Source organism: Aphidius gifuensis, linkage group LG2, assembly GCF_014905175.1.
Source record: "Aphidius gifuensis isolate YNYX2018 linkage group LG2, ASM1490517v1, whole genome shotgun sequence".
Classification (NCBI taxonomy): Eukaryota; Metazoa; Arthropoda; class Insecta; order Hymenoptera; family Braconidae; genus Aphidius; species Aphidius gifuensis.
The window spans coordinates 7,714,455-7,738,072 of NC_057789.1; the positions used below are offsets into that span (position 1 = coordinate 7,714,455).

The 23,618-nt window shown below is 22.9% G+C and overlaps 1 protein-coding gene across 5 annotated transcripts; it reads right to left on the bottom strand.

Annotated features, from left to right (window-relative positions):
* Positions 1 to 4,730: 4,730 nt before the first annotated feature.
* Positions 4,731 to 21,941, bottom strand: LOC122848885 (calcium-transporting ATPase sarcoplasmic/endoplasmic reticulum type). Of its 5 annotated transcripts, none has more exons than XM_044147287.1 (9): positions 21,574 to 21,867; positions 17,988 to 18,193; positions 14,884 to 14,901; positions 13,635 to 13,717; positions 11,456 to 13,557; positions 10,951 to 11,373; positions 10,760 to 10,877; positions 10,554 to 10,671; positions 4,731 to 5,460 (listed from the first exon to the last, which is right to left on the bottom strand). In XM_044147287.1, exons 2-9 carry the CDS (start codon positions 18,103 to 18,105, stop codon positions 5,432 to 5,434), a joined length of 3,009 nt encoding a protein of 1,002 aa, XP_044003222.1. In that variant the 5' UTR covers positions 18,106 to 18,193; positions 21,574 to 21,867; the 3' UTR covers positions 4,731 to 5,431. The 5 variants fall into 5 exon arrangements, with proteins under 5 accessions (XP_044003222.1, XP_044003224.1, XP_044003223.1 ...); XM_044147289.1 differs by having other exon boundaries at positions 4,863 to 6,392; positions 21,574 to 21,941; XM_044147288.1 differs by lacking the exon at positions 21,574 to 21,867 and adding an exon at positions 18,648 to 20,393 and having other exon boundaries at positions 4,863 to 6,392.
* Between the last annotated feature and the right edge of the window lie 1,677 nt (positions 21,942 to 23,618).

The following is a 23,618-nucleotide window of genomic DNA, read 5'->3' on the forward strand; positions in this document are numbered from 1 at the left end:
TTTGGGATTAATTGGAAATATGAATGAAAAATTTGATCATTAAAAAAAAAAAAATATACTAAAATCATTCCAACATTTTTCCATTAGTAAATTTATTGTTATTTTATTTATTTTTCATCGAACCATAAACAATGAACAATTTTAAAACAAAAAAAATTTTTAATGTTGAATTTGAAATTTTTTTTTTTTGATATTACAAAAAAAAATAAAAATATATATAGATGAATGATAATAATAATGATGAATTATTATTATTGATGATAAAACAGATTTGAGCTGGTGAAAAAAAAAAAAATTGCCTAAAAAATGGCAACCGTGAGAAAAAAAAAAAATTGTCTAATTGTAAATACAGAATAAATGTGTACGTGAATTATTGAGTTAATAATAAATGAAATGAATTTTTAATAAAATATAAATTAATAATAAAATAAATGTAAATTATTGTTTCATAAAAAATAAATGATGAAAAAAATAATAATAATATTGTTGTTATTTAGTGACTCTACTTAATAGAAGAACCAGAGGAAATAGTTAAGCTCTAATGTATGAAGATTTCCCACTAATTTGCAAGTACATAATCAAAATAAAACAAACTGATACAATAAAATCTTGAGTTTTTTTTTTTCACAACAATTGAATATTTATAATAATTATTCAACAAACACAATACACAATTTTACTAATTATAAATGAGAATAAAAAAAAACAAAACAAAAACAAAAAACGATCAAGCATCAGATTGCTCCAATTTTTAAAACAATGAATTAACTATTAAAAAATTATTAATTATCAGCTTTGATTATATCAATCGATTCGCCATTAGAAACACTACAATTTTAATATAAATTTATAATTATCACTTTAATTTTTTAACAATAAATAATTGCTTAAACCGGAGCAGAAATTTTTTACGTTAAAACTATTTAGCATTCGCGAGCAACTGTTTTTTTTTTTTTTTTCCATGCATATAACATGGCGGCCAAAATTTCGATAGCGCGGAAATTCGAAATACAATTATAGTTTATTTTTCCACCGCTACGAGCACTGATACTTGGAGAAAAAAAAAACACGAAAACAACAATTTAATTTAAAAATTATTTCGAAAAATATAAAGCCTAATAAAATTATCAATTATTTCAATGATTTAAATGATAACAGACAATTTTATATTTGTTAAGAAAATAATGAATATTTATCTTGAAAATGATGAATAAAATGCTGTTAAAATATTATTAAAATACATAAATAAATTGCTGTGAAGTAAGACTGGGGTTGAGTAGGCAGGAGCTTTGCCTACGGTGACAGGAGTGTTGTGTTCGAATCCAATGCCCTACAATTTGTCTTGCGAGTAATAATAAGTTAATGTAATAATGAATTAATTACTTCCTAAAACTACAAATGACGGTGGATTAATTGCTCTTCAATTTGGAGCAGTTATCTTCTGACATAGAAAAAGTTGAGATGAATATAATCTCGCTTATTCTACGCTAGGATATAACTGCCCTGAATTTCGGAAAAGAAAAAAAAAATATATTTATAAATAAATTGCTTTGATTTCTTTTCTTTTTGTTCTATATAGATAATATTGATTGATTTAATTGAATAAAATTTATATCAATAACAAATGAATTCTACATAAACACAAAAAAATTATCTGAATAAACATCAAACAATAAACTACTCAGAATAAAAATAAAAGTTAAATTTCAAGAAATTAATCAAATAAAATAACATTAATTATTTTACAGATAAAGAAAGTAAACAACAATTAAAACAAATTCACTTAAAATCACCAACAAAGTTTCCAAACTTAACACAAACAAATTCATCTAAACTTTTATGTGGCAATTGTTCTTTTGTTGTTTGATTAATATTTATAACAAACTTGGTAAGTAATATCATGAATACTTTGATAACAATAAATTAAATCTTTTTTACTATTAATGAAAAATAAAAATTTAATTATCTATCAATTTTAAATTTACATTTTATCATCAAACATTTTTTAAATTCATTAGTATATATTTTACTTTTAATTAAAAGTCACTAATTTTTAGAAGAAATTTTATTTAAAATATTATTATTTAAATTAATATTTTTAGATTTAAATGGAAGCTTTTTATAATTGATTTGTCAACAAATGAAGTTTAACATTATCAAATAATCATCATAACAAGTGTTCTAATAAAATTAATTAAATTAGTCAATTAGTGTAAACATGTAGTCAATAAATGTCTACATGAAAAATAATATTATTTAAAACAAATATAATATATTTCTCAAATGATTTTTTACATATCAAGTTGCTTGATAATAATCTTGATAAAAATAAAAAAAAAACACCTGACGTGGATAAGTTGTCGCGTATGGCACCACGTCAGGGCATCAAAGCTGATTTATTATTAATATCATGTACTTTTTAAAAAGTTTACCAAACATCACATACACACACAGATAATAACAAGTAACTTGTTGCCCATTGTCAATGCTATAATTGAAAAAAAACTATAGATAATTTTAATAATTCAATTAACTTATCAACAAATGATACAATTTATTTAATTGATCTATCAATAACATCAACAGCTTTCTAAATTGAGCTATTTGTTGCATTTAAATTTTCTTTCATTTAATTTTTAACCTACGTGGGTTTTTCATATAAATTATTTAGACATTTGTCTTGAACTTTTGATGATTAATCAACATGTTAAATTAACACAAAGTTAATTTTAATTTTAGATATTCTTGTTGATTTTTTTATATAAATATTTCTCTTCAATTTTTTTAATAGAAAAATCTTGCAAAAATTTATTAGATAATTGTTGTTTTTTTAATCAATTAATTATTATAAAAAGTTTTGTTTTTTTTTGTTTAAAAAAATATAAAAATTCATCTTTCTGATGATACCCAATGGTTCGTTATCATCTAGTATTTGTATAAATTTTTTGACACAATTTTTAAAACGATATTACAATTATTTTTAATACAATTAAATGGAAAAAAAATATTAAAAAAATTACAGGCAATTCATTTATTGCAAATGAAAAAATTACAAAGGTAATTGGACAAAAATTTAGAGTCATATAAAAAATATATTAATTAAAAATAATTGTTATCGATTAAGCAGATAAAACGCGACACAATGCCATTGTACATTTTTTATTTTTTTATTTCATTTTTAATAATAAAAAAAAAAAAAATACTCAAAGTATTCCTTTTATTTATTTTCATTTATTTTTTAATTATTTAAACTTTTTTAATTTATCAACAAACTACAGGTCATATTGAAAAATCAATAATCAACAATGCCAGAGATTAAATTTATTCTCAATAAAAAAAAACAAAAAATAGATTAAAAAAATTATATAGAATTTTAAAAATACATTATATTATTCAAAGAAAATTGCAAAACTGGAAGTATCATTAAATTCAGTAAAAACAATGGATGAGTCCATGGAGATAAATAAAATTAGTATTCATGTTTAAATAAATAAAAAAAAAAAGAAAAAAAATATTAAAAAAAATAAAAATACATCAACTAGAATAAAAAAATTTCCATATAGAAAAAAAATTCGTATAAATGATACACAGAATATAAATAAAATAAAAAAAAAGATAAATATTTATTTAATTTAAATAATATACGAGATAGTTGTATTTCGAAACGAAATAATTTTAATAAAACTCGTAAATTTAAAATTTCTATTGACAATTATTTCTATCACTAAATTTATGCGAATGTAATAATTAAAATATCAAAAAAATATATCAAATAATTTGCCAGTAAATATACAATATTGTTTATGGAAAAAAAATTTAGATAATTATTTGTAAATTAATGAAATTTGAATATTAATTAATTATAATTAATTGGTATTATTATTCTTATTGGTTATTCATGAAAATAAACATTGATATGACAATGACCACAGGGACTTGACCCTAAAGCCACAAACAAAATATCGAAATGACAATTGAATTTAAAACCGACATATTCATGATAATTTTGTTGATAAATCAAATTTGCCAGGTCATTTTGTCTCTCTTCTATTGTGTTAACATTATGTGTATTATGATATTCATATTATTATATTTATGACAAATAATTCTATCAATTGATTTCTCAATTGAATTTCGCAGGATGATTTCGACAGCTCAAATTTATCCAAACATAAATTTTCTACAATTTTTTTTTTTTTTTTTCGACGTCGAAAAATTTCTTTGTGAATGATAAATATGTAGATATTTATAATATTTTTTTTTATTTTTTTTATTTATTCATATTGTAACTTGAATACTTTTTCATATATTATTTATTTGTTTTTTTTATTGCTCTATTTATTTCAAGAAAAACAAAATAAAATGAAAGATGAAAGACCAATTGATAAGAATTTCGATAAAAGTTTTAAGCCTGATTGACGAAAATCCATGTGTCGAAATTCTAAAATTGATTCTGAAAAATGTCCATTGATGGAGAATGGAAAATAAAATTGATTATATTTTTTATATAACAAAAAATAATCTTGATAAAGTTGAAAAACATCAAATAAATAGTGAAAAAAAAATTTTTAATTATACATACTTTTATTAATTATAATTTTCATTTTACATTTTTATAATTAAATTTTATGAAAAATTAAATGTATTTTCAAAGAAAGACTTGTGTTAATTTAATTAATTAAAAATTTCATAATAATTAGTAAATAGAAATTATTTTAAAATTTAATATATGATTTTTATTTTTTAGTATTTATTATCGATACAAAATTAATACAGTTAATCCATGTTTGAATTGATGATAAGACTCCAGGTGAAATTTGAGTTAACCACAAAGTTTCCAGTAAATATCAAGAGACTAGCAGCAACCCACACTTTGTATTCAATTGATCAATCAACTCTTCATCATCAAAAGACCACCTTTCCATACCCTTTTCCCAAAACAAACTTTTGCAAATTAACCTGCCACTTTGTTTTACGATACTGCTAATTTAAATACTTAAAAAAAAAAAACAAAAAAAATTTTTAAAACAATTGGAAAAAATAAATAACAAAAAAACACTTTGAAAAAAAATTTATACATATTTTAAATATTCATTATTTCAAAAACGAAATACTTATCGAAATTTTTTTTTTTTATTAATTTATACTTTGATGACAATTAATTATTACTATTATTATTATTTGATAGTGTTGTTAACGCATGTTGATTGTTGCTCAGGAAGATGTTTTTATAACTCATCAAATTAAATATTTTTTTATAATTAAAAACATGTTTTATATTTGTTTCGAAAAAAAATAAAATAAACACTTGCTCCACTATTTTACTCGTAAAAAAAAACAAGTTACTTTATGAAATATATTTTTTATCATTTTTTAAATTATGTTTTAAAATTTTTAATAATTTTTTTTTCTTTTCGATTCACTCGAAGTATTATTTAATCCAAGTTTCGAAACCATAAGCTGCAACATAAACACAATAAATTATACAAAATGTATTAGTACATTTCAAAAAAAAAATAAAATAAATATTCGATGTCTTTTAAGTTTTTGTAATTTTCATTTGTAAAATAGTTTTTTTTTTTTTTTGTAACAAGTGTGTAAGTTTATTTAAATTTAATTTCAGCCAATTACTTTTTCTAATTAAAAAAAAAAGAAGAATGAGAACCAGGTGTCATCTGATAAATTATCTAGCACAATCATTCGATCTTTCTTTTATTCAAAAACAAAATGAAAAAAAAAAAAGGTAAATGTATTTTTTGTTGTTGTTGTTGTTGTTGTTGTCTTGCACGTGTTTTGTGTACATTATCGAAAAAAATAATCATCCATAACAACGTAATCGTTCACCAGCATCTGAACATCCCTTTTTTTTTTTTTTATATTTTCTTCGTGTTTGCTTTTTTTATCAATCGATTTCCTTCTTTTTCATGTATTTTATTTTTTTTCTCAATGTCCCCAAAGATTTGTATTTCCAAGACAAACTGTCATCTACTATTTTATTTTCTTCACTAGTTTTTTTTTTTTTTATTTATTTCTATTCTTTCACTCCCACACACTCACACTTTTATTTTATCTATTTAATTTTTTTTTTTTTATTCAATTTATTTTCTTATCTCCTCCAGTTTTTTTTTTTTTAAATCAATTTTTTTTTTTTCTTTGTGGATTTAATTTAAATATATATATATTTATAATTTTAATTTTTTATTTTTTAATTATAGTAATTTTTTTTTTTAAATCTTATGTATAGTAATTTATTTTATTTTATGTTTTTTTTTTTTGGACTTTTTTTTTTAAATTTTTTAAATTTTTAAATCTTGATTTATTTTATGTAGTTTTATTATCGCTGAGACTGCGATGTTTAACAGATGTCTACTTTGCTTTCACTTCAGGTGCAACTGTAATCAAAGGATTAATACACATTAGGATATTGTTAGACACAAATGATTTAAATTTTTTGATAAACATAATTTTTTTAAATAACAATTTTAAAGGGACATGTTTTTTATTTACTTGGGACAGTATATATATTTATGATAAATTTATCACATGAGAATAGAACGATAAAGGGGATCAAGTAATGATCCTTCAGGCAATTTTATTATCATTTTTTTTTTTTTGTTAGTTTATATACAAACCAAGAAAACAAGAAACAATATTTGCAGTGTTAGTATGCATCAGCTGTAAACAAAGCTTATAAACACTTTTAAAAGTAGAGCTTTTATTATACTCTTTTTCCTTTTTTTTTTTAGTGTTGAATTTTCCCTGGGGGAAACATTATTCTTCCTTGAAATGTTTTGAAAAAAAAAAACGAAACAAACTACTTTTCATTGTCTTGAATATTCCCAAAAGACAATATTTTCATCCTTTTATCCAGATTTATTTATTTTTAATGAAATTATGTTCATTTTGGCTGTGAATTTTGGGAAGACGATTTGTGCAGTTGTTTATGAAAAATATTTAATAAAAATATAGATGTAAAACTCACCGAAATCCATTTGAATTTTGTCCAGTGTCTCTTCCAATTGATTGTTGAATTATTTGGATTTCAAGCAGGTTGATTTAATAAATTGTAAAATGGTTTTGTTATTATTTTGGTAAAAAAAAAAGCTGAAACTAATTTTTCACAGTTGGATCATGCATGTTTTTTTTATTTAAATTGAACAAATTTTGATTGCAATTACGGCATTTATTTTGGGGATTTAAAATTTCGAAAAATCAAGGTATCATTATTTAACTAAAGGAATATCCTTAAAAATAAATTCGTAATTGCAAGATAATTTTGACATTAAATTCAAATCAGTTGAATGGTAAATCTGGGTGAATAATTAATAGTTAATTAACTAAGTAAAATAAAAAAAAAAATGTTTAATTTTGATAAACGAGCAGGGTAAAAAATAAATTTGAAATTAAAAAAAAAATATGATATCAAGGTCTAGAGGATTTAGTTTAAAAACAAGCTCATTTAAAACTCGCTAGTGTTATAATTTTTAAAAAATTAATTTTTTAAATATAAAATCCGAGTTTATATGATGTTTTTGTTTGAAAAAAAAATAATTATCTAGCTTAATATGTATTTAAATAAATTGTTTTTTGATAAAATGTGAAATTTAAATGTTAAATTTTTTCATTCTTGATAGTTTTTGAAATAATTAAAATTAAAAAATATTTAAATTAAAATAACTGCTATATTGAAAAAATTCAAATTTCGTTTATCTTAAGATAAATTTATATTTTTTTTTTATTGATAAATAATAAATCAAGTACGTTTCAATATTTAATAAAATGTACAAAAAAAATTCATTTCTATTTTTTAATATTTTTTTTTTTCTACGGGTTTATTTTTATTTTTTATTGTCTGGTTGTGAATAAATGCAAGTCTCAAATGAAATTGTATTTTTAATTTTTAAAATTATATAATTATTGACATGATTTTCACAATCAGACAATTATTATCATCACACACATTTTTCACACCAAAGTAACATGAAAATTATTGTTTAAAATTGTTTGTTTTCTCATAACTTTTGCACTGTATTATCATTAAATATTTATTCATTATATATTTTTTTAAATCTGACTGCAACCAACGTCGAGTTTATTGAGCAAAAACCAATTTATATAATGATTAAAAAAAAATACCCCATTAAACAAACAAACAAAAAAAAAATGATCATAAAACCATTGACAAAACGTTTAAATACATTTTATGTATTACGTGTTTTTCTAATTATTCAAAGGATTTAATTGTTATGAAATTCCCCGACAAATAATATATCAAACATTTCCTCATAATACCAGAATGACAAACAAAATATAATTAAGATTATTCACGTTTTAAATATAATTTAATTTTTAATGAAACCAATTATCCAATTCGAATTTAAAATGCCAAATTTGTTGTCAACGTTTTCATGAATTAAATATAATTTTATTTTAAAATTAATTGAATTTTAATTGATTTATTTAATCAGTCTTTTATATCAATTATATTTAATTTTTGTAAATCAAAAAAATATATGTCAATTTATTACCGGATATTTTAATTTATTTATTTTTAAATTGAAAAATTAAATCAAGTTCAAGTTGATTTTATTTGGTATGGAATTTAAACTCGACGAAGGTTGACAAATAATATTTAATAAAAAAAAAAAATTAATTTTAATTAAATGCGCCAGTTATTATTGATACAAAAAAAAATTATTAAAAACACCCAAATCATACGTATAAATATTGTGAAATTTAAAAACACACAAGGTTAAAAATTGGTCACATAATTTTTATCTTTTTCTTTTGTAAATTAAATTGGGAAAAACACATCAATAGGTTTTTCTTTTTTGTTTTTTTTTTTTTAGGAAGGAAAACACAATCATTTTAAAATTAATTTGTTATTATTATTTTATTTATTTATATTGTTTACCTAATAATTGTCGCACTTGAAAGGTCCTTCTGCACTTACCGATATTTCGATTTGAAATTGTTCTCTCACACCTTGGGACGTACTTTTATTTTTTTTTTTAATTTTTAATTTTTTTGTTCATTATTATAATTAAGAGTAAAAATTTTTTTAAATAATATAATTAGGGTATGTGCGAGGCTGAAGCCACATGCTAAAGCTTTACGCGACAAAATATTTTTCGAGGAAGACAAACTTTTTTGATGAATTAAAAAAGCAAATAATGAAAATTATTGTGAAATTAATGAAAAAGTTTTTTGAGGATTAAACATTCAAGTTAATTAATTACATGTATGATAATTTTTTCAAAAAAAAATTATATAAATTCATTGAAATATTTAACGAAAAATCTGCTCGAAAAAATATTACTATTACCAATTAATTAACACCGATGCATTTTCGAAAATATTATCCATAGAAAAATTAAAATAATTATAATAAATCATCAGCTCAAAGCTAAAAATGTACAGCATTTTTTTTCATTTTTTAATAAATATTTACAATTATTTGTTTATTTTATAAACTCTAAGCGGAAAAAAGAAATATATTTTGTCAAAAATAATTAAATTAAATTCCGTATTAATTGACAAAAAGCATCGGTGTAATTTTTTTTTTAATTATTTTTAATCTAAAATACAGTGCCTTTTTGTTTTAAATTATTATTGAAAATCTATCTATATAACTGTGCAGAATTTTCAATCATCAATTGATAAAGAAAAATAATTTAACTTGAAATTTTTAAATTTATAAAATTGTGTTCATTTCAAGGCACTTGTATCGAATGAATTTATAAATAATACAAATCGACTATCTAATTACAAGTCTGACGAATAAAAGGATCAATCAATAAATTTATTTAAAATTAAAAAAAAAAGCTTTGTTATTTGTCTAATTAATTTATTAAAAAATGGATTCTGAAAAATTGACTTGATCCTTGATGAAGGAAAATGACAAAGAAAATAATAATAATTAAATCAGGAGACAATTACAATGATACAATGTTTCAATGTACTGACAAACACATGCTCGACAGTCAAGGAATGACAAAAAAAAAAAATAATTAAATAAAGAAAACATAAATATAAAAAAAAAAAAAGAAAAATGAAATGTTATTTTTTTTACTTAATAAACATACTTCGTTAATGATTGCGTTTTTTTTGTTAGAGAGAAAGGAGAACGTATATTTTTTTGTATCCTTCTCTTGGCAATTTTTTTTTTTGTAATTCTTTTTTTTTTTTTTTTTTTTCACTCAATTAAATGCAGCTGAAAATCCAAAACTCCTTGATATTTATTTAGCTTGTTTTTTCTATTTTTTTTCTTTCATTCATTTAGAAAAAAAAATGAAAAAAAAAACACATTTGTTCTCATTGTTTGTTTTGTTTTTGTGTGTTTCTTTTTTGGCGATTTTTTTGTGTCGTTTATATTGTTTTTTTTTTTATTTAATAATAAGCTATTATAGTAAATTTTTGCTTCAATAAAAAAAAAAAAAAAAAAGAAAAAAAATAAAAATAAAAAATGCTCTAAATTGGGCAAACTATCAAAAGTCCAAAGAACACAGCCCACATAAGAACAATCCAGTGTACGGTGTAAAAGGGACTCTCACCGTCTGTTATTTTTCTGGCAATGAACTTCAGGGTCTCATCAAGAAGTACAACTGGAATTGAAAATTTCATAACAGTCATCCATTCTTCGACTGTAAGAGGTGTAACCTGGAACACAGACTACAAAAAAAAAAAGCAACAATAATTAAATTAAATTGTTCACATCAAATATTTTATAAAAAAAAAAAATCAATCAATCAATTCTTACCGAAAGAACTTCAATGTGAAGAATGACAAAGTGAAGAGTGAATGAAAGAGCCATTGAGGCAATGAGCCACAAGTTTGACCATGGTGGCATGCTAATGAGTGATTGATTCTCAGACAAACTGTAATAAAAAAAAATACAATAAACATTTATTATAATAATTGTATAAATATTATTGCATATAGATAATTTACCTGTTCATTGCGTTCAACATTTCAATTGTAACAAGAACAGAAAGTGCCATTGTCATTGGATGAGGATCAGTGAAAATTTTGCAGTTGACACCTTTGAATTCATCACCACCTCCAATACAAGCCAAATGATGTGTCAATTGATAGTAGTTAAGTTGAGGTCCATATGGACTGTACAAGAACCACCAAGCAGCTGAACCAACAGTTGCAGCACCAACATAAAAACCAATAGCAAGATAACGGAAGAATAACCATCCAGAAATAAGTGATTCATCAGCTTTACGTGGTGGTTTATTCATAATATCAAGATCTGGTGGATTAAAACCAAGTGCAGTTGCTGGAAGACCATCAGTGACAAGATTAACCCATAATAATTGTACTGGAATAAGTGCCTCAGGAAGACCAAGTGCAGCAGTCAAGAAAATACTAAAAAAAACATAATAATAATGATTATTAATAGCTGTTTAATATTTATAATTAATTAGTATTAATTAATGAATTTATATACCTGACAACTTCACCAATATTGGAAGAAATAAGATAACGAATAAATTGTTTCATGTTATTGTAAATGGCTCTTCCTTCTTCAACAGCAGCAACAATACTTGAAAAGTTATCATCAGCCAATACCATTTCAGATGCACTTTTAGCTACAGCTGTACCAGAACCCATGGCAATACCAATTTCAGCTTTTTTCAATGCTGGTGCATCATTAACACCATCACCAGTCATAGCTGATATTTCATTCATACTTTGTAAAAATTCAATAATTTTGGATTTATGTGATGGTTCAACACGTGAAAATAATCTAGCTCTTGAACATGCAGCTTTTTGTTCAGCCAATGGTAAATCATCGAATTCTCTTCCTGAATAAGATTTACCAGTTGTATCTTCATCCTCAGTAAATACACCAATTCTACGACAAATTGCTTCAGCAGTTGCTTTATTATCACCAGTAATAACAATAACACGTATACCAGCAGCACGACATCTCACAATTGAATCAAATACTTCTTTACGTGGTGGATCCAACATACCAACAACACCAACAAATGTTAAATCTTTTTCATATGTTATAAATTTACTAGCTTCACCAAGATCCATATCTTCTGGTTTCATTGGATGATCAGATGTTGCAAGTGCTAAACATCTTAATGTATCTCTACCAGTACCATATTGTCTTGTTAATTCAAGAATACGATTTTTTAATGTTGATGTTAATGGTACTTTACTACCACCAACACGTGCATGTGTACAACGTTCAAGTACACCTTCAGTTGCACCTTTAACAAATAACTTTGGTCCAGTTCCAAGTTTTGATGATTTTAATGGTACACAATAACTTGACATTGATTTACGATCACGTGAAAATTCAAGTGTAAATTCTTTTTTCCATTTTGTTTCAATATCTTGACGTACAACAATTGCTGTTGTACGACGATCTAAACCATGTTTTGGTACAGCAAATGGATTAATTTTTTCAGCTAAAACAATTAATGCTGTTTCAGTTGCTTCACCAACTTTTTCAAATGCCTGTTTAAATTCATTAAAATCAATTGCTGAATCATTACACATAATACAAATTGTACCCATTTCATGAAGTGTTTCATAATCACTACCTTTAACTTTTTGTCCACCAAGATAAACATCACCAATTGGTTCATATGTTGAACCAGTTATTTCAAATTCATTAAATGATGAATCATTACCTTCAATTTTATCAAATACAAACATACGTGATACAGACATTTGATTTGTTGTTAATGTACCAGTTTTATCTGAACAAATAACAGATGTACAACCAAGTGTTTCAACTGATGGTAATGAACGTACAATTGCATTTTTTTTAGCCATACGACGTGTACCAAGTGCAAGACATGTTGTAATAACTGCTGGTAAACCTTCTGGAATAGCAGCAACAGCTAAAGCAACAGCAATTTTGAAATAATATATTGCACCTTTAATCCATGAACCACCATGAGCTGGATCATTAAAATGACCAATATTAATTGCCCATACAGCAACACAAATAACTGATATTACTTTTGATAATTGTTCACCAAATTCATCAAGTTTTTGTTGTAATGGTGTTTTAATTTCTTCTGTTTCTGACATTTCCGTACGAATTTTACCAATAGCTGTATTTAAACCAGTACCAATAACAATACCACGTGCTTTACCAGCAGCAACATTTGTACCAGAAAATAATATATTTTTTTTATCTTGATTAACAGCACGTGGATCTGGTACTGGATCAGTATGTTTTATAACTGATACTGATTCACCAGTTAAAATTGATTGATCAATTCTCAATGTTGTTGAATAAATTTTAGTTAAACGTATATCAGCTGGTATTTTATCACCAACAGATACTTCAACAATATCACCAGGTACTATTTCTTTAGCACGAAGTCTTTGTACACCTGATTTATCACCACGTACAACTTTACCCATTTCTGGTTCATATTCTTTAAGTGCTTCAATTGCTGATTCAGCATTTCTTTCTTGCCATACACCAACAACAGCATTTGCTATTAAAATAAGCAAAATAACAAATGGCTCAACAAATGCAGTGAATGCATCATCATGTTCTTCAAATAAAGCTAATACCTAAAAATATATTTAAACATTTAGTTTTATTAAAAAATTATTAAAAATACTTGGTTTTTTTTTATTTTAATACTTACGAATGAAATAATAGCAGCTAACAAAAGAATTTTAACTAAAAGATCATCAAATTGTTCCAGTACAAGTTGCCAAATGGATTTTCCTAAATTAAAAACAACAAAAAAACCATGTATAAATAATTTATTATAATATATTCAACAAGTTAAACTATTGTTTTGGTTTTTTTTCTTTTCGAAATATTATAAATATTCTTTGGCCTAGATTACTTGTGATTAATTATCAATATCTGTTTTCTCTGGGCCATGTGTTGGGCCATTCGCCAAGAATATATTCTTTTTTTTTTAAAAATAAAAAAACATTTTTACATTCTTCATTGACCGATAATATTAATCAGCTTTAAAATGCTAAAACTTTTGGACTAGCTAATATCATTTACAAATTTTCTTTCTTGGTTTTTATGAAAAAAAAAAAACATAAATAATTTAATGAAAAATATAACGAGAAAAGTTTTTTATATTTTTTGCTAAAAGAGACAAAGTTCTATGTTACTATCAAAGTGAGTTGCTGGCAAAAGGCCTTGACGCAAAAGTCTTGCGTATGATTGACGTCACAAAACACTCACTATGCAATATGAATACAACAATTTCATTTATTTTATAATCATCAAAAATTAACAAAAACCAAAAGTATCACAGGCTTAATAATCAATTTTTATTTCAAGTTAATTTAAATTATTTCTGTTTAAAAAGTTTACTATTTTTTTTGTCCCATTAACTTGAAAAATTATAAGAAATTTTTTTTCTATCAGAGCAACGTCATGTTGAGGAGTGTCTTTAAAAGTTTCTACAAGTTTTTGTCAAGTATTTATTGTTTAAGCAACAATAAACTTCCAACAAAAGAAAAAATTTATCTTTGAATTTTTCATTTTCAATTTACTGATAATATTTTTCTTTGAAGTCTAGACATTTAATTATGTCAACAAGAATTTGATTATCATTTTAAACCACGAAATATTTAGTATATCTTTACGATAATACTAATTAATGACAATTTTTATAATCTAATTTTTGAATGAATGACAGAAAGAAATTAAATAGTGCCCTCGTTTTATAATATCATCAGTCATGTGAACAAGGAAAACTAATTATATTTGTAACCATCTGGCTTGTCTATAATTAATATTCCATTATTTATTATACTCATATTTTATCAACCATATTCTCACGAAATTAATGTCAATATTATTTATCATTATAAATTATCAAATTACAAGTAAATAATATTTCTTTTTTTTCATAATAAACTCACCATCTTCAGCTGGCAATTCTGAAACACAAATAAAATTAATAATTAATTAGTATAAATTTAATGTACAATTAACAAAAAAAACAAGATTTTAATTTTCCAGAAATACTTAATTGTTATTTTATATTTAATTATATAATTTATATTTTTAATAAATTTCCAATCTCTTTGATTTATTTCGAATGAAAATTTATGATAATTTCGAATAAAAATTCATGATAATATCAATAATTTCCCTCAAAAAACAATGAAAATGCAATTTTCATTTGAAGAAAAAAAACAAGTAATTAATTATAATTAAAAAAAAAAATTATGATTTATTTTTACACACATAACAAGGGTGAGATAAATAAATAAAAATATAATAAAAAATTAACCACGTGCATCATAAGGGGAAAAAAAAAATTAAATTCAATCAATAATGTCAAGGGATGAGCCACTTTGACGTTAACATAATTTATCTTGCAATATAAAAGATAAATAATCAAAAAAAAAACATGTAAATTGAAAAAGAGAAAAAAAAATTATGAAATTTTTACAGAAAAAAAATAAAATTATGGCACAAGACTAGCAGGTGCTTTCAAGGCTCATTGTATCCTTGATCGTTGAAATAAAAAAAAAAATAAATAAACTAATAATATAAATATTAAAATAAAAAAAAAAAAAACACGAGATATCGACAACAATGTGTATGTGACCGATGATGATACACAGGTAACGAATTTGTCACGCGACAGTGAGCGTGAGTGCAAGCAAGGACGGACACTCAAAGTAAATTTTTTTTTTTTTCTTTTTATATCAACGTTAAACAAATTGATGAGTTAAAATTAGATAAACTTTTTATAATAATTAATTGATTAAAAAAACAACAATTATCTAATAAATTTTTGCAAGATTTTTCTATTAAAAAAATTGAAGAGAAATATTTATATAAAAAAATCAACAAGAATATCTAAAATTAAAATTAACTTTGTGTTAATTTAACATGTTGATTAATCATCAAAAGTTCAAGACAAATGTCTAAATAATTTATATGAAAAACCCACGTAGGTTAAAAATTAAATGAAAGAAAATTTAAATGCAACAAATAGCTCAATTTAGAAAGCTGTTGATGTTATTGATAGATCAATTAAATAAATTGTATCATTTGTTGATAAGTTAATTGAATTATTAAAATTATCTATAGTTTTTTTTCAATTATAGCATTGACAATGGGCAACAAGTTACTTGTTATTATCTGTGTGTGTATGTGATGTTTGGTAAACTTTTTAAAAAGTTTATACGACTGCATGATATTAATAATAAATCAGCTTTGATGCCCTGACGTGGTGCCATACGCGACAACTTATCCACGTCAGGTGTTTTTTTTTTTTATTTTTATCAAGATTATTATCAAGCAACTTGATATGTAAAAAATCATTTGAGAAATATATTATATTTGTTTTAAATAATATTATTTTTCATGTAGACATTTATTGACTACATGTTTACACTAATTGACTAATTTAATTAATTTTATTAGAACACTTATTGTGATGATTATTTGATAATGTTTAACTTCATTTGTTGATTGGATATATTTATTTTATCAAAGAGAAAAGAGCAAACTAATTCGTTGTATCAATAAATTTATATTTTTGTTTTGTTTTTCTTTTCTATTTTGAGTTGTTATTTAAAGTACAACGAACTTTATAGACACGCACGTTTTATGAATAAATAGGTGAGACGAAAAATAATTTTTTTTTTTTTTATAGAATATCTGATTATAAATTATTTATCAAGATTATGAAATAAAAAAAAAAACAAATTTCAAGATAAAAAAGACGTGTAAGTATTAAAATTATTTATGATTTCTTTACAATGATAATTGTCAAAATAAATAGATAAAATTAAAATGTAATTAACCAATTTAAATAATCCAAAAATCTACAAATATTATTAAATATAAATCAACAATGTTTAATTAAAAAATTATCAAACAAAAAGCAAATACATTTTTCATTTATTTTTAGATTTTAAAAAATTAGCCTATTTATAAATCATAGAAACAAAAAAAAATTTGAAAAATAAATAAATAAAAATCATGTTAAATGAGGGAGGAGAAAACCACCTACGCTTGTATCTTTTTTTTTAAATTTGAGAAGCTTTTAAAAAAAAAAATTTTACGTAATCGAAACTCCAAAAATACGTGTATATATTTGAAAAATTAAATACAGTAATTATTTTGAGTATTTAAATTTCGAAGATACTAAAATAGCTAAAAAAAAAAAATACGTGTTTCTAATTTAGTAACAAAAAAAAAATTAATAATAATAATGTCTGAACGAGCCATGTTTTTAGTAAAAAAAAAAAAATATTTTTTTTTCTTCAAGTTAAGAAAAAAGTATTAATTAAAAATAATTATATTTATTTTCAATGTATTTTTGTATTTTTTATTTTATTTTTGTATTATACTTTTGGCTTTTTTTTATAGAAATATTGTAATTATTTTTCTAAGGGACACTATTCTCATGATAAATAGGCCACGTCATGTTTTGATGTATGAAATGTTTTTTTTTTTTTTTTTAATTCTGTCACTCTTTTGACTTTGCCAAATACATATTAAATTTTTATTATTTTTATTCTTAATCTTTGAAGTTTGATTGAATGTCTAGAGAGTACATGACAAGACACATGATGTGTATTTTGATGATTCAATTATTAAAATAATAAACATGCAAGTGTCGAAATAAAAAAGAACTAATAATTTAAAATTTACAAAACTAAAAAATTCAACATTTAAATGATTTTTTTTATTTATTTTAAAATATACTAAATCTATTAATGTTGTGAATATTGAGGTTGAGAGATAAAGTCGTATTAAAAAAAAAATCATCAAGTGATAACACAGAGGAAAATTTCAAGAGAATTTAAATTTTATCATCATTTCTTTGTTTGTCATTTTGAATTAACAAAAATTTTTATTGCTGATAAAGCAATTAGGGACACCAAAAGATTAATAATAATTATTTTTAACCTTGCTCAACAAAAAAAAATATTTCTGGAAAATACATGTTTAGTTATTTCTTTGTTTTTCTAATGAATAACTAAATTAATTATCAACTTACCATTAAGACCATATTTTTCCTGATTCCTCCTGACTTGATCTGGTGTTAATCCTTTTTCAGATTCACAATTAAAAAATCCCAACACCTCGTCCACTGTTTTAGCGTGGCCGTCCTCCATGGCTAAATTAATTTAAGCCTTCGATTTATTTATTTATGTTTTCTTGTTGCTATCAATTATTTTGTTATTTCATACACAATGAAAATATCTGTAAACATAAATTAAATAAAATATTTAATATCACATAACATAAATAAACATCAACAAATTAATAAACATCTTTTAGATAAGAAAAATTAATTTTTTAAAAAATAAAAATTAGCTTAGTCATCAAGCAATTTCTATACTCCAAAAAATATCAAATTAATTTTTTTAAAAATTAATAATATTACAAAAAAAACGAGCTAAAAATTATTATTAATAATTATTTAAACAATTTATTATTTTATTTTTTTCATTTACTCCGAAATAAATATAAACAATTTTTGTTTTATTTCAACTTTTTCGACGCCCAAAAATTTTGTTTTTTCGATAACCGAAAACATCATCATCCCTTTAAATAACCACCCTATTTTTTAGTCAAAACCGTTAACGAGAGTATAATATAATTATTAATAATTGTATAATGTGAATAAATTTTTTTTTAATAATTATAAACTCACCGTCGATTAATTAATCGCGGTGAAACGTGTCACAATTGAATTACGGGCCACGAATTATTAAGGTTATGTTTCTTTATCGTCGTTTTTTTTATTTAACAAAAAAAATTAATAAAAAAATAAATGAAAAGATGGGAAAAAAAAAAAAACCCAAAGAGTCACTCCGAAAGCGTCAATGAAAATTTTACTGATGAATCATTGAAAAAAAAAAAATGCCTAGAATTTCTACAAGTAAATTTTCGAAATTATATGAAGAAAAAATATCACAATATTATTTGACTAATTTTCGGATAAAACGTCATTATTACACGTACTTTTTTTTTGATTTTTTTAACTTAAATAATTATTGTTAATGTGTATATGTATATGTTGATGTGTATTTATTAACACATACACATAAAAAATAACACAACCACCACAACGACGACGCAAAGTTGACTGGATTTTCCGCGAGTTTTATTATAAATTTGTTATCAAATGATGAAAAAAAAATATTACATTTTATTGTTGTGTGTCTACTGTCTAGCTGTACACTAGCGACAATGTCAGCATTATATTTTGATTGGTTGAAATATATAAAAGCCGCCATTTTATTTCAAAACTAAGCGCGGTAAATTTAAAATTATGAAAAATATAATTATTGTTTTTTATTGTTTTGACAGGTAATTTATAATTAATTTTTTTGAAAAATATATTTATAATAATAGTTGAGATGTTTATAAATGATTTGAGTAATTTTTGTATTTTTTAATTGTTGATTTTTTGGTTTAAAGTGTGTTAGAATTTAGAAAAGGGGGGTTGATTTTGTTATGAACAAGAGCATGTGGAGGTACGTCATTGGTTAGTGGTTTGAAGGAAAAAAAAATAAATAAAATTGATGACGCACATATGTATCTATGTGTGTATATATTGAATATCTATTTTCAGATGATTTTTTATTTTTTTTCATCATCACGGCCAGGTAAAATTCAACGCAACCAAAATGCGGTTTCCTTGGCGCGTATTTTAAGCATCATCATTTTGCTTTAAAAATTTCGTTTGACATATTGTCATTCTTTTCGTCACTATCCCCACCTTAAACTATTTACATTACATAATAATTTAAAAAAACATTAACAACGTTTTTTATTTTAAAAGAAGAAATTTTTTATTTTTTTTTCTAATATTATTTTTAATCTTTTTTTTTTGTCATTGGTTGTAGCTGCTGTTTTTTTTTTTTGGCTCATGTTGAAGTTCAAACGGTCATTTTTAATGTAACTAAAATTTTTCATCGTGTTGTTGTTATTGTTTATATTTTTTTAAACATTTTTAATGTCTAAATTTTTAAATGCTGTAATTTCGATTCGCAAATTTTTCGTTTTTATTTTATTCCGGAATTTATTTGTCAGAGAAAAAATGAAAAAAAATTATCGAAATCACACGTTTAGACAATCGAAATCGAAATTATTATTGTAGAAAAAACTAGGTACTAGTTAAAAGTCAAAAAAAAAATGAAAAAAAATTATCGAAATCACACATTTAGGCAATCGAAATCGAAATTATTTCTGTAGAAAAAATTAGGTACTAGTTAAAAATCAAAAAAAAATTTTTTAATTAATTTTAAAAGTTTATAATAAACTAGCAAATAATTATTTAAATTAAATTCCTAAAATTATATAAATATATCAAAAACTAATTGATCCAACTATAAAAATCATAATTGAAAAAAAAAAAAAAGTAATTCACCTTAAATTAGAACAAGTAGAAAAAAAAAATTAGTAATTTTTTTATTTTTCGCAATCACCGGCAAGAAATTAAATAAAAATAAAAATAAATTTTTAAAATTATAAAGAAGTATGTTATGTTGTAGAACAGACTCCCGGGAGTCGACTAAAATTTATCGTCTAAATTGCGCGTGCTTGAGCAGACACATTTAGCACATCCCCAAGATGACTTCCTAATTATTTTGGCAGGGGATGCTTTAGCTGCCAAACGATAATCTCATTCGAGATGCAACAATAAAAAATTAAAAATCTATATTCCAAAATTTTATATAACATAAAAATAAATTTATAATTATTATTAAAAATAAATTTATTTGCATACATGATAATAAAAACTTATTAAAGTTTTTTTTTTTTTTTTCTAAATAAAAAGCATATTTATTTTCAGCAAAACACACCAGCTAATGGGAATTTAACGAGCAATATATTCATACAAATTGTATAGCTAAGTGTATAAAGTCTTTGAAGGATGCACACACGTGTTAAAGGGTGGTTAAAGATAGTTTTTTTTAAAGCTTGTATCTCTTGCCAAACATCATGAAAATATACGCAACAGTAAACTCAATTTTAAATATAAAATTAATAACAATAATAATTAAAATTAAATATAAATAAATTACATTATAAAATGTAAAATAATTATTATATTTAAATTAAAAATATAATTTTCTTTTTTTTTCATTTTTAAATATTATTTTTAGCTGAGTTTATTTTCAGATCATTTTAATGATTCTATATATTTTATACATGTTATTTTTTAAATTTATATTTGATGTAACATCGATGACAGATAAAAAAAAAAGCTTTCAAGATTCACTTGGTCATCGAAACTTATACAAGTGACCTTTATATTAAATGGATGAAAAAAAAAAATTTCTAAAAATTCTTGGCTCTGGACAGTGTAGGTCAGAGTTATAATTGTCAAAAAAAAAAATAAATAAGACACAACGGTCTAGGACAACGAAATATAAAAATAAATAATCAAGGATATTAAAGCAAATGAAAAAATTGTTATAAATAAATTTCACTTGGATATATTAAAATTCAAACGAAATATTAAATAAATTTTTTTGTTTTTTTTTTTTTTTTTGGGTATCACAAAGCACTATGTATAAAAAGTCACTTGCTAATCACAATTGCTAATCACTGATCACTATATGACTTACCAATAAAATTCAACAATTCCAATTAAAAAAATAATTAATTTAATAAAATAATATCACTTTATGAAAAAAAATAATTCACTTTAAACAATTTATAAATTTTTTTTTTGTCCTGGCCCACTGTGGCTACTCCCCCTTGGACATTATATCGAAATAAATTTATGATTTTATAATTATTGTTACTGTTAATTATTGTTTAAATTAAAATAATAAAAATGAATGGCAACGCCTGCGCTGCTGAGCGAAACGGGGCGACGGGTAATGTTGAATTTCGTTTAAATAGTCCATCAATGATGCTACCTGGTGGTTAAATTTTGAACAATTATTTATATATATATGAGCTTTTTGTGAGCTTTTGTGAGAGCTTTGGTCTGGCCAGTAGCCAGTCCCGGGCCACTGCAAGATTTTTATTTTTTTTTTTCACACACAAAACCTTCAAGGAATGACGTTAAACATTTAGTTGCCACTTTTTCGACAATTCAATGCTCATCAAACTCTATTTCCGGTTTTCTTGGCCATTTGAGAATCAAAAAAATATTTAATCAATTTATCTTACTCAAAAACTTGCAGTATAAACTTGAATATATAGAAAAAACATTTTAATTTTTGAAATTTTTTCTTTTTTTTTTTTCTTAATAATTTCGATTTTTTTTTTTCGAAATAGATGGATAAAATTAATCAGAGCTTTTTGATATTTTTATTTTTATAATAGGGAGCTTATTTTGCATAATTTTCATCTGAATTTTTATGATTTTAAATCATCTTTTTTACGGAAATAATTTTACGAATTATTTCCGAAGCAATTTCCTGATTATTTTCCAGAATTTCTTGGTTTTTCTTTTAGCAATTTTTTAGATTGCTTATTTATATTATTTACAAATTGAAGATTAATCATTTGAAAATGTATTTTTATGGAAATCAAGGGAAAATGATGGGTGGAATTTTCCAACCACGCGGGAGAGACACATAGTGCAGTCAAATTTACACACTCAAAATAAGCAAGGGTCAATGCACTTTTACTTCCTCGTTCAACGTTCACACTGACATTTTACAGAGAAAAAAAAAAAAACTCGTTTTATTACATAAAAAAAAAATATAAAATTCATGTTTCCTCAATAATAAATCATTTTTTTATTTTTTTTTCTAAATAACAAAGTTACTGTTTAAATGACATTAAAGAAAAAATTATTTAACAAATCATCAAAGGAAATATGCGAGTTAAAAGAAAATTTAAAATACTATTTTTTCGTAACAGGAAAATTTGTATAATTGTTCTATTTCCATTCATTGCAACACACACACAACAAATAAGTGTTTAAAAATTTTTATTATTTTATATATTTTATTATCCAGAGCCTAGTCGTAATTTGAAATATTTTGAAAGACAATTTAAAATAAAAAAACACCATAAAACAGTAATAAAAAAATATATAAATAATATTCCAGGCAATAAAATGACAATAAAAAAAAATAAACTAGAAAAAAAAAAAGATAAAATTAAGTAACAATTAAAGCTAGAATATAATAAAATATTTTTAGAAAAATGCTCAACACTCGAAATAATATATAGAATGAAATTGGAACAAGCACCAATGATTTTCGTAAAGAAAAAAAAAAAATAAAGTCATTAAAAAAAATCTTTTATCAACAAATTTAGTTAGAAATATTTAAACGCATATTAAAAAATAAAAATATCAAAATAATATTTATCTATTGGACCTTGAAAAAATTATAAAAAAAAAGGAAATAAATGAATATTTTTGTTTAACATTTCTAGCATTAATAATAATTAAAAAAAAAATTTCTAAATATATTTTTTAATAATAATTAAATTAATTAAAAATTGGTGTTAATGCGTCGATGTTTTTTTGGCTGACACATTAGAGTTATCATCACTTGTTAAGAAAGACATAAAAATGACAAGGGTCAAAATACCACGTTGACAGACAATCAATTTATAATTACCAATCAAATTGTGTACAATGTTATTTATTAATTAAAAAAAAAAATACTATATATAATACAAATAATTTAATTTAAAAATTTAA